The 12,851-nt window shown below is 42.7% G+C and overlaps 1 protein-coding gene across 2 annotated transcripts in view; it reads left to right on the forward strand.

The window, feature by feature from the left end:
* MRPL1 (mitochondrial ribosomal protein L1) overlaps window positions 1-12,851 on the forward strand; it is a 50,352-nt gene that overhangs the window by 23,086 nt on the left and 14,415 nt on the right. For both annotated transcript variants that reach the window (XM_075849851.1, XM_075849850.1), the window contains exon 8: window positions 12,085-12,166. In XM_075849851.1, the coding sequence (XP_075705966.1) occupies window positions 12,085-12,166 (82 nt within the window). The remainder of the gene's footprint in view (window positions 1-12,084; window positions 12,167-12,851) is intronic.

Raw genomic sequence — 12,851 nt, forward strand, 5'->3', positions numbered from 1 at the left:
TTTGGATTGAATAAACCACCACCTTTTTCATGTTGGAGTGCTGCAAATTTTCTTCTTCTATATATTATTATACGTCCGAGGATCGGGACGTTTTGCTAGGCACCTGGTCGATTATTCTTGTGTGAGTGCTGCTGCCTTCTTGTTTGCTATATATATATATATATATATATAGTTATTTATCTATGTCTGTATATATCGATATACAGATATATATGTGTGTTAAAATGTGTACGTAGCCTTTAACCCCTTAATGACCGCCGATACGTCTTTTTACGGCGGTCATTAGTGGGCTTTATTCTAGAGCGCCGCCAAACTACGTCGCTGCTGTAGAATAAAGTAAACAGAGCAGGGAGCCGTGAAATCTCCCTGCTCTCAGCTGCCAGAAGCAGCTGAGGGCTGGGGGCGTCCCTGCTCTGCCGGGTGAGATCGATATTAGTATCGATCTCACCTGTTTAACCCTTCAGATGCGGTGCACAATAGCGAGCACCGCATCTGAATGGTTTTGGAGAGAGGGAGGGAGCTCCCTCTCATCTCACTGACACCCGGCGATAAAATCGCCGAGTGTCTGTGTCTTCTATGGCAGCCGGGGGTCTAATAAAGACCCCCAGGTCTGCCTGCAGCGAATGCCTGCTAGATCATGCCGCAGGCATGACCTAGCAGATGCCTGTCCGTTTTAAACGGACAGGCAGTAATACACTGCAATACAAAAGTATTGCAGTGTATTATAATAGCGATCGGAGGATAGGGAAGTCCCCTAGTGGGACTAGTAAAAAAGTAAAAAAAGTTTAATAAAGTTAATAAAAAAAAAAAGTGAAAAAAAAAAAATGAAAAACCCAGCTTTTCCCCTTACAAAATGCTTTACTATTAAAAAAAACTACAATAAAGCAAAAAAGTTACACATATTTGGTATCGCCGCGTCCGTAACGACCCCGACTATAAAGCTGTTACATTATTTAACCCGCACTGTGAACGCCGTAAAAAATAAAATAAAAAACAATGGAAAAATTGCTGTTTTCTGTTAATCCTGACTTTAAAAAAATGTGATAGAAAGTGATCAAAAAGTCGCATCTACTCTCAAATGGTACCAATAAAAACTGCAAGTCGTCCCGCAAAAAACAAGACCTTATACAGCTATGCCGACGCAAAAATAAAAAAGTTACAGCTCTTCGAATGTGACAATGGAAAAATCTAAAAAATGGCTTGGACATTAGGGCCCAGAATGCCAGCAGGGGGAAGGGGTTAAAGAAATACTAAGCATAGAAAATGCACACACAAAAATAAAAGCATATCCAACCACATCTTCTCTTCATCTTCTCCTATCCTTTGATCCAGTTTGTGTCATATTCCAATTTAACCTGAGAAATAAAGAAAAATCGATAGTGTCCCAGGAGATCAGTCGTGTCGCCCCTCCTCCTGCTCATTGTCCTGTGTCTCTCTGTAAGGCAACTGTCTGCAGCAGAAGCCTTTCTTATGCCTTGTCTGACATTTTGATATTTTTTTCTCTTAAGTAATGTTAAAAAAATTAAAAGTTACAATAACTGGTATCGTCATGTCTGTAAAAGTCCAAACAATTACAATATAACTTAATTTAACCCGATTAATGATCGCCGTAAAAAAACAAACACCCAAATTGATGTTTTTTAGTCACCTAAGCTCCCCAAAAAATGAAATAAAAAGTGATCATAAAGTCGTATGTACCCAAAATGATACCGATAAAAAGTACAGCTCGTGTCACAAAAGAATAAGCCATCACGCAGTAAATCGACAAAAATTAAAAAGTTCTGACTTTCCGAATATGGCGAAAACAAAACAATTTTTATTTTTTTTAACAAATAGATTTTTTTTATAAAGTGGTAAAACATAAAAAAATATAAATTTGATATAGCCGTAATCGTAGAATAAAGTGAAAATGTAATTTTTTTCCGCAAAATTAAACCCAAAATAAATGCCAATAAATCAGTTTTTTGCCCATTTCACATCGCTAATATATATTTTTCAGTTCAAGGGTACATTAAATGGTGCCATGAAAAACTATAACTTGTCCCGCAAAAATCAAGCCCTCATGCGGCTATGTCGACGAAAAAATTAATAAAGTTATGGCTTTTGGAAGGGGGGAGGAAAAACCAAAAATGAAAATTGGCTGTGTCATTAAGGCGTTAAAGGGGTTGTCCACTACCGGACAACTGATAATGTATCCACCGGATAGGTCATCGGTATATGATCGGTGCGGGTCCCACATACGGACTCCGCACTGATCAGCTGCCCCCGGAAAGCTATGCCAGAAGCAGGTGGCTCCGGTCATGGAATAGCGGTCGAGCTGCAGTGTATGGAGCCAACTGCTTCCAGCTCCGTACACTGCATATTGTGCAATAACATACAGTGCCCGCACACAGCCGGAGCAGCTAATCTCCGTGGAGTCTGGGTGTCGGACCCGCACCGATCCTATACTGACGACCTATCTGGTGGATAGGTCATCACTTGTCCGGTAGTGGACAACCCCATTAAGCCTGTTTGTAAAAATGTTAAAGTTAACATATTGCAACGTACAAAGTTTCCAGATTATTTCATTTTTCTTTTAATATTTTCATCCATCTTGGAAGTATTTTATTATAAATTTAGACTGCAATATATGTTTGCTAGCAAAGTTTGTTTGTTTTGGCTACCTCACATTTTGCATCGATTTCTCTCCCTCCTACGGTGCTGTTTCATTTACCTGTCCTTAGTGTGGTTCATTGTAGGACGGTACTTCGTTACTTGCCTTGTTCTTCTCTACTCTCGTTGCCATAAGGCGAGAAGTTAGAGGTTCTGCACTCCTCACCGCTATCCGATAGTATTATCAATGAAACATAACTGGACTGAATATCCACCTCCAAGGATAAATCCTAATTATTTCAAATGAGCTTCTCCGTGCTAAAAACGAAGTATGCAGCGAAGTACGTACTTGTGGCCACAATGAAAGCGCAGTTTAAAACCTATAGAAGTGCATAGTTGCCTTTTACGTTGTTACAATCTCAAAAACAAAATGAGCTGTTTGTGACAAGCTTTCACATTCCATCTATGGACACAGTGACGTCACTCACTTCAGAAGCGGAATCCCCGACACTGTGGCCGGGGATTCCTCTCCAGGAGAAGTCAGTTACTAAACTGTCCATATATGGACATTGAAGTCAGTGACTTCTCCTGGAAGGGGGGGGGGGGGGGGGGATGGTTGCAACCTACAGGGGGCTGTGTGGCATTACCTACAGGGGACTTGGTGGCATTACATACAGGGAGCTGGGTGGCATTACCTACAAGGGGCAGGTTGGCATTGCCTACAGGGGACTTGGTGGCATTACCTAGAGGGGGCTGGGTGGCATTACCTACAGGGGGCTGGATGGCATTACCTACAGGGGGCTGGATGGCATTACCTACAGGGGGCTGGATGGCATTACCTGCAGGGGGCTGGGTGGCATTACCTGCAGGGGGCTGGGTGGCATTACCTGCAGGGGGCTGGGTGGTATTACCTGCAGGGGGCTGGGTGGCATTGCCTACAGGGAGCTGGGTGACATTACCTACAGGGGGCAGGGTGGCATTGCCTGCAGGGGGCTGGGTGGAATTACCTACAGGGGGCTGGGTGGCATTACCTACAGGGGGAAGGGTGGCATTACCTACAGGGGACTTGATGGCATTACCTACAGGGGACTTGGTGGCATTACATATAGGGAGCTGGGTGGCATTACCTACAGGGGGCTGGGTGGCATTACCTGCAGGGGGCTGGGTGGCATTACCTGCAGGGGGCTGGGTGGCATTACCTACCAGGGGGCTGTGTGGCATTATCTACAGAGGGCTGTGTGTGGCAACAAATTTTAATGATATTCATCCGATTTTAAAACGGACAGGGAAAAAACGGCAACACGGCCCGGAATCGGAACGGATGCAAGCCGGCCGGGAAAAACGTCCGCTTTTATCGGCCGACACTCGGACCCTGTCGTGTGAATGAGGCCTTAGGTGGAATTCACACGACAGGGTCTCCCGGCCGTTCATAAATCGGCCGTCACCCGGCTGCGTTAGGAACAATAGACCCCTAATGGGGCTATTCACACGACCGATTTTTTTGACGGGCCGGGAAAACCGGCCGTCAAAAAATGGCACATGCCCTATTTTTGGCCGGGTACCCAGCCGCCCGGCTCCCATAGAAGTCTATGGGGCCGGGTAATACACGGCCATCACCGGAATGTGTCCCGAGTGATGGCCGGGTCTACCGTCGCTCGCGCACTCTCTCCTCCTCCTCACAGCGCAGAGTGCACGTGAGGAGGAAGAGTGTATCCCATTCAGAAGAAGCGCTGTATGCTGGAGGTAACACTTTGGGGGTACTGCTGTAGCGAGGTCCCTGCTCTGCTATATGCAGGGGTACTGTGTCGCAGGGCTAGGGTGTACAGCAGGTGGAAGGGGGCGCTGTGATGGCTCCCTTCCCAAATCGCCCTGGCCCGGCGAATCAGCCTCCTTTCCGCCCTGGCGCTTCTTCAGGCGTCGCTACAGCTATAGCAGCCATAGCGGCTGCTAGCGGCGACACCTACCATGGCCGATGGCGCCGCTAGCAGCTGCTGCGGCTGCTACTGCTGTAGCTTCGTCCCTGCTCTATGTGCTAGTCCCACTTTAGCTCCCTGAAGGAGCGGAATTCCCGTGTGTTCGGGGATTCCGCTCCTGGACAGAGCGCTTGATGTCTCTGCCATATATAGACAGTGACATCAGGGGAAACTCCTGAAGTGGAATCACCGGCCACATGGAGATTCCACTTCAGGAGTTGCCCCTGATGTCCCTATCCAGATATGGACAGAGAAATCAAGCGCTCTGTCCAGGGGGACATACAAAAGAATGTTGAAAACTAATGAAGTAAAAGAATGAACATTATTAGCAATGTGAAGATAATATAAAAAAGGGCATAATGATTTTTTTTATGCTTGGTAGATCTGGCATGAACAGATGGAGGTGAGGAGGAAATAAACACAAACTCCATATAAACAGACGTTTTTGGAAATTCCTGTGCTTGAGAGACCTGGAATGAACAGTATCTATGTGTAGCTTAATTAGGCATCTGTTGCTATGGAATATGTGTTCATTCCACTATAAACTTCATTTATATCCTATTGAATCCTATCCAATGAAATGCAGCTGAGGGATCAGACAAAGCTCTCTAGGTTGACTGGCAATCATGTGACCTTACTGGGTGTGTTTATAGTTGGTTGACTAAAAAAAAACAATTGACAAATGAAATTTATCCGATTAAAAAACGGTCAGGGAAAAAAACGGATGCAAATCGGGTCCAAATCGGCCGGTAAAAACGGCAACACGGCCCAAAACGGAATCGGAACGGATGCAAACCGGCCGGGAAAATCGGCCAAAAACGGCCGATTTTTCCGGCTGACACTCGGACCCTGTCGTGTGAATGGGGCATTAGTTGCATACGAATATGTAGTAAAAAGATGAATTGAAATAAGCTGTGGGTATGGATTGAATGCACTGTGACAATACCAGCCATGGATGAGGCATGTGCTGTAGTAGACACTAGTGAAAAGATTTTGATCTGTTTTGCTATCCATTACACAAGTGTTGCAGGATTGTGCAGAATTTTCTGCTTACATATTATTGCAATTGATATGTAGTATATATTTTATGTATGCACGAGAATAATAAGGCATTTCATATTAATGAAAACCTCCAGCAGAGGAGCATTGTTTCTCTGCTCTACTAAACTGCAGGTTAAAATAAAAATTAAACCGAAATAGTCAAATAAATTCTCCTCCTAGTGGAGTTCTTATTCCCTATAGCGAGTGACTAAACCAGATGTCCACAGTATCAGCGGCTGTTGCTTTAAAACACCCAATCTTATTTGGGTGCTGTTTTGCTAGGATTCCCTATTAATAATAATGATTATTTTTATTAATATAGCGCCAACATATTCCACAGCGCTTTACAATTCTGTATATGATTACAATGAGAACCCCAACTGAGTTGCCTTTTGTATTCCATTTCTCATAATAACTAATAATTTTCACGAAAGAGAGACCATAATATTTTATTTACTTGCAAAAGATTTTTAAAGGTCTACCCATTTCATTACTTATCTTGTAGTAATCCATAGTAACAGCCTGTATTATAATCTAAAGCTGCATGCACAATTCTCCTGTGTGCTATTGGAAACTGTCGACAAACACACTTCTAACAGCTTGGTGAAGCATACAGTGGGATACGTTGCCCGGGGACCGGCCCTGGAAAATGACTGAAGTCACTATGTTTATGGACAGTGACTTCAGGACTTTCCTATCGCTGGATTTGGCGAGCATAGCATCAACTGATGCACTCCTCCTGATGTCACTTTCCATATATGGACAGGAACTTCAGGAGTTTTCAGGAGGCCGGAGTCCCGGTACAGACCCATCTAATAGCGCTGTGCTCAGGGTCTCCAACACTGGAAGCTTCTGACTTCACTATCCCTATATCACAGTGATGTAAGGAGCTGTTTAACGTATACCTGTGGCGGATGCCATACAGTGGCATCCGTCACCCATAGGCTCCGATGTTAAAAAAACGTATACTGTGTGGTATACGTTTTTTCTGCGGGATCCCTCAGGATGGAATAGCGTAGTCTACTACGCTACTAGACCGACGGAGGCCAAAAGGACACTCTTTTGGTCTCCGTCTGGATAATGAAGCCCTATGGACACGTTTATCTTGTACAAGATAAACGTAGTGCCTTAACGTGATGTGAATGGGGCCTTAGGTGTCATCATTACCTGTAATTCTGTTTTCCTAATATAATCAGTATAATGAACACAATTCATGCACTCATTTTAATTTGTGTACAAACATACATGCATTACACAGCCATTGTAAGGATGTTCACATATGAGGTCCCATAATCTTTTTGCAACAGTAAGCACTCCCACAATTTTTTTACTGCGACAAGACATGGCATAAATGTCTGATCGATGCGGGTTCCAGCATTGGATAGCTGTTTCCGTAACTTCCACAAAACAGAATGGAGAGAGAGATGCGCGTATGCACGGTTACCACTCTACTAAGTCTCCACCTGGAATCAGTAGCCAGTGTTTGCCTCATCAGGCTCAATATAGGGGCGCGTCCCAGATCTGGCACCCGCATCTATCAGACATCTATGGCATATCCTGTGGATATGCCATAAATGTCTGACATGGAAATAACTCTTAAATTCACTTACAGGGTGCACACTCCATTTCAATATAGGGCAGATTAGGAGGAGACTTACATTTCTGCGGTTCTTACTTCCTGCCTGTTGGGAGTGGAAAAAAAGATAGAGAGTGATAGAGATATAGCTAAAGTAACGCAATTATCTTACCTAGAGAATTAACGGGTAATTACAAGTTTTCTGTGTGTCTGTATGGGGAACTTGCTAGCTAGTAAAGTCATGTGATTACAGCAGCACCAGCACTGATTCAAGCAAGTCATCTTTGCTTGGTGGAGTAGCAAATGTGCAACTGGGCTGCTGCTCCTCTTTATCCAATGATCAACAACTTTGTTAGTGAATTAGGAAGGAGAGGTGTGCAGCACAAGCTGCTGGGCTTTGGAGGGAAGAGCTTCACAAAGGTACTGTACATGAGGATCTAAGAGCACTGTGAAATTTTCATTTTTCTTTGCATGATTTAAGGGGAAGCGGTCATGAGTTTTTAGGCCCTAAACGCCTACCATGCTATATTGGACGGTGATAGATTATATAGGGTTTTTTTTTTTTTTTTTTATAATACTACCAGATCCTGTATATGTAGAAAATGAACTTATAACATAGCAAACTGTTTGTAAATTACTGTTCATGAGTCATCTGGGTGGTTCAGGTATCCTGAAGAGTTATACAGTCTGGTCCCCAAAAACACCCCTCCTGGATTGATTGACATCGCATAGAAGATGGCATTTAAAGGGGTTTTCTGGGACCAATAAATCCTCTTCTGCCTAACTAAACATGTACAACCAAATATTTTTTCAAAGTACTTGCGTTTCATCAGATGTTCATAGCGGTATATTTCTTCTTTGGTCACGTGATGCCTCGCTAACCCAAAATCCGAACTTCCTGCTCAGCCACGTACATGCTATAACTTCCGGTTTCCGGCTATCAGAATGGACGGTTACGTCATAAGTGCCGATTCCAAGATAGATGAAAGAGAGGTTTTGGGAGAATCGCTTGGCATCATGGGATTTGTAGTGTTTATTCAGAACAGGAAACGGACTTTCACAACAAAAGAGCAAGGTAAACAAACTAGATAATACACGCAGGGAGCATCTAATGAAGGAAATGACCCGTAAAAACAGATGGGGAACATAGTTCAGGTCTGAACATAGGTAACAGATATTAAGGTATATAAAATTACGAAAATGATGTTGGAAAACCCCTTTAATGACTGATCATGGCCTGTGGAATATCAGTCAAGCCAGGGATGAATTTTGCGACTCGGGTCATTTTGATAAATTGCTGGCTCAAATGCATGTATCCTTTTTTTCCTATTAATAACCTTCCACCATTGAGTGCATGTTAAGGGACAGTTCTACACGGAGTTCTTCATTTAAGAAGACCATAATTCAGTTGGTTTATGTGCTAACCTGATAACATTAGTGATTTATTTATACCGTCCTTTTTTTTTATCTAGCTGTCGTATTTATAGCTACTGTTAGCCTGGACTATTGATTAGAATGTGCTCGATATCTGGTCACATGTATGAATTTAATATGTTGGTGATAGCTCTGTAATCAATTTAAGGCTTCGTTCACATCTGCGTTGGGGTCCTGTTCTGACGTGCCGTCGGAGGTTTCCGTCAGAATGGGACCCTGAACAGACACAAACTGACACGAACCAGAGGTTTCCGTTTCCATCACTACGCTATTGCTTCCGGCAAAACAACGGGTCCGGTGCACAACAGACACAAACAGAAACCATGGGCGCCGGATCCGTCACCATTGAAATCATAGTGTCAGTTTGTGTCTGTTCAGGGTCCTGTTTTGACGGAAACCTCCGACGGAACGTCGGAACGGGACCCCAACGCAGATGTGAACGAAGCCTTATCTAGTTTGTCAAGATGTAAAAAATAAAGCTGGAAATATTAATGCATGGTTTCGTTCTTTTAATCCTGAACTCTAAGGCCTTATTCACACGAACGTGTTATACACATGTATATGAATGAATGGGGCCGTTCAGACTGTCCGTGAATTTCACGCAGCGTATGTGCACTGCGTGAAATTCATGATGTGTCTTATATTTGCCCGTGTTTCACGCTGCACGCACCCATTGTGGTCAATGGGTGCATGCGAATCGCGCTCGGCACACGGAAGCACTTCCGGGTGATGCGCGCTACAGTAGTAAAAACTATGAATGAAAACAGAAAACCAGAGTGTCATCATGATGCCGGCTGCGCGAAAATCACTCAGCCGCGCACCATATGCTGATGCCACACGGACCTTTTGCGCGCGCATAGCGCAGCGTTTTTTGCGCGCGCAATATGGACAGGTCCGTGTGAATAAGGCCTTAGGCTGGGTTCACACAGAGTTTTTTGCAGGAGGAAAAGCTGGCTCAAAATTCCGTTTGGAATTTTGAGGCAGATTTTCCTCTGCCTGCACGCCGATTTTCGCAGCGTTATTCGCCCGCGGCCATTGAGCGCCGAGGGGAAAAAATGTTGCGAAATACGCTTTCTCTTCCCATTGATGTCAGGGCATGTCCCTTCTTTTACCCGTGAGCCGGTTTTTCCGCTTGCGGGAAAAAAACGCCTCCGCCTCCCATTGAAATCAATGGGAGGCATTTTCGGCCGGTTTTTGGCACGTTTTGCGGCGCGGTTTCCGCGTAAAATAAAAAACTTGGCAAAAAACTCTGTGTGAACTTCCCCTAAGCGTTTATATGTAGAGATACCTGGGTAAGCAAACACTCTTCTACGTGTTGTTTATCAATATTCTGATCGACTGCACTGCACAATTAGATCTTATTAAACCCAGGTCAGCTTTGATGTAAAGAATATGTATTTACAATTTTATGCCAGATGCACACATAGCGTAAAAACCTGCCGCAAATCCAACAGCATGAGATATGTTGATATCTCATGTACGTGGCTCATACTCTATTCCGATGCAGATTTTCCATCTGCAAATCGGACGGAAAATCTGCAGCATTTCCGCCTTCTCTGCATCTAGCCTAAGTGTATGTTCCCACACACAGGATATGCTGCAGATTTTCTGCAATTGAAAACTAGCGGAATCTAAAAAAAAATGCTGGTAAATCTGTGACAGAAATTCACACCAAATAGTGCATTTTTACTGCGCATAGTGCTGTGGAAACGCTGCGGTTTTACTTGCGAGTTTAGTTTTAAACATTGATTATAGCAAAATATATGTCGACTTGCTGATTTCCGTTGGTTTTTTACTGCGTTTCCGCTGTTAAAAACGAAAAAACTACTCTGTCTGAATTTATGCTCCCCATTTTCAGTGCGAAATCTGCAACACAGTACAGTGCAAGTGAATACAGTTCACATGGATCTTTAACACAGCAAGCAATGCAAAAACTTTGTCTGAACAGATACTATATGACAGCAAAGATAATGCACAATCTGTTGTAGGGTTGCTTTGCATGATTAAAAATTACATGTACTGTATAAGAATGTAGAAAAGGAAAATTTTTATTACTATTTATTTGTTATTCCGATTTTCATATGCTATTACCCGATTTATTAAAGTTAATAAATATAGTACAAATATAAGCCTTGTCGGTGTAATTTATAGTTGTTATTCCAGCTCTAAATCGCTAAATATTCTTTGGACATAGATGTAAAGTATTTCTGCTTGTACATTTTTGTTAAAACCAGATGTACCCCGTTAAATAGATCAATTGTAACAAAGAAGATAAATTTTTATGTAAAACGTTTTTCATGGACTTGGCTAAAGATGTATTGCTATGTACGTAAACCAAATTCCTACAAAAACCGTATATTCGCCTTTCAACATTATACAGTTCATATCTCTATAAAAATTCAGTTTTTGCAAATGCCTTACTTAAATTGTAGTCCTTTTTTTCTTATTACTTTTGTTTTTCTTTTTCCATGCAAACATTAATTAAAAAGTTGTGTACGTGCACATTCCATACAATCGATCAACACTTTGACACCCCCCTTCCTCCCCAGAAAAAACTGTTTGTAGTCCTCCTTAGTAACAGTTCGTATTGCAGTACGGACCTGCATTTACAAATCTGCTGGCTACTTTTGGAAACAGTCGACCACCTTGTTGACGGACACATTTCTAACTGCTTAGCTGAGCTTCGATAATGCATTCCTCTGTGCAACACTACGTCCTAGGAGAATTCATTTCTCCTGCGTTCGATTTCTGTAGAGTACAAGACTTTACATCCCAAAACACAGATCACAAGAGAAAGTTGTGCACTGACACCTCACCTGCAAGACTTGAGTGCAGCTATGGAGAAAAATGGACTGTAATACATGTAATTTTTTCTGGATCAGTACTAGATAAATAATACAATGGATTGTAAAGTTGCTCAACCTTATGTAGATGATATTGATATATAAACTGTAAAACGGTGTGTCTTTACTGGACAAGTATGTCATGGATAAGTAAACCGGCAGGGAGGAGTAGTTTAATAACAGCTGGTGAGCCTAAGGTTGTGTACAGATCCCTACCTACTGCATTCTTTAATGACCTGCCAAGCTTCATGTGACCATGCCAAAAATGATGTATCCATACACTTCCTCTTGTTTCCAAGCATCTGACCTATTGAGCCTCCTTTAACCGTCATGCCCAAGATGCCAGCTGGCAGTCGACAAGCTGATTATACTAGGCTTCAGAGTTCACCCTCGTAAGCTAAACAGCTAGAAATGAATTTTAGCCAATTATCTCAGGTTAAATGTAGTTTGATATTTTCGAGGAATATACAGCAAATATCATCTCTGTCCTTTAAAGTAAAGTTCAATAAACTTTGAAAGCTTTAGGTGGTTTACAATTTACCTTTGTGCTGTACAGTTGAAAAGTGTCTTTGTGATCATGCCCATCCCGTTGCTATAAGCATATCAATATTTTCTTTCTTTCCAGCTGGACATGCCTGTTGAGCACATAGCTGCCAATGTCGATGCCCTTGTAAAGGATGTTAGCAAATACAAGCCATTAAGCTTTGGTGAGTATATTAGTCTTTGTTTTGTGTTAAAATATTTTGCTTTAGTACAGGAAAATTACTTAAATCCAACACCCATCGGTTAAGAAAATCCAATGTTCAGGCATCAATCAAAAACAGTTCAAAAGTATGTTCTCAACTGAAATTAGGGGTAAAGCTGGGGAAGAGGCTGACCGGGCATGAGCCAGGGGAGGGGACACACCAACGAGGCGCTGGCGCTTTAAGAGGGATCAACTGCAGCAGACAACGACACATTGAAACCAACCGTTTGTCACTCTCTTCAACGTCCGACATAGTGATAGCAATTGGATCTTAGGACAGTAGAAATGTCTACATCGGTCAATGCAGAACTGGAAGAAAAATCTCTCCAGCCACTCTTTGTCTATTAGTGGGTGCTACCTTTACCAAGACCACCTTGGGCCACATAAGTGTTTTTTTTTAAAGGGAACCTATCACATTGAACATGCTATCCAATCTGCAGGATGCATGTTATAGAGCAGGAGGAGCTGAACAGATTTGCGGGAAGAGATTCAGTATTACTTAGAATTTATTGATTTAAATCACTTCTCCTTCTGAGCTTAGGAGTCCAGTGGGTGGTCCTACTCATTGAACTAGTTGTTTCTGTATTTACTGGCTATTAATCACGGAGTAGGACCACCCACTGGACTCTCAAAATAAATATATATAT

Source organism: Rhinoderma darwinii, chromosome 1 (assembly GCF_050947455.1).
Source record: "Rhinoderma darwinii isolate aRhiDar2 chromosome 1, aRhiDar2.hap1, whole genome shotgun sequence".
NCBI lineage: Eukaryota > Metazoa > Chordata > Amphibia > Anura > Rhinodermatidae > Rhinoderma > Rhinoderma darwinii.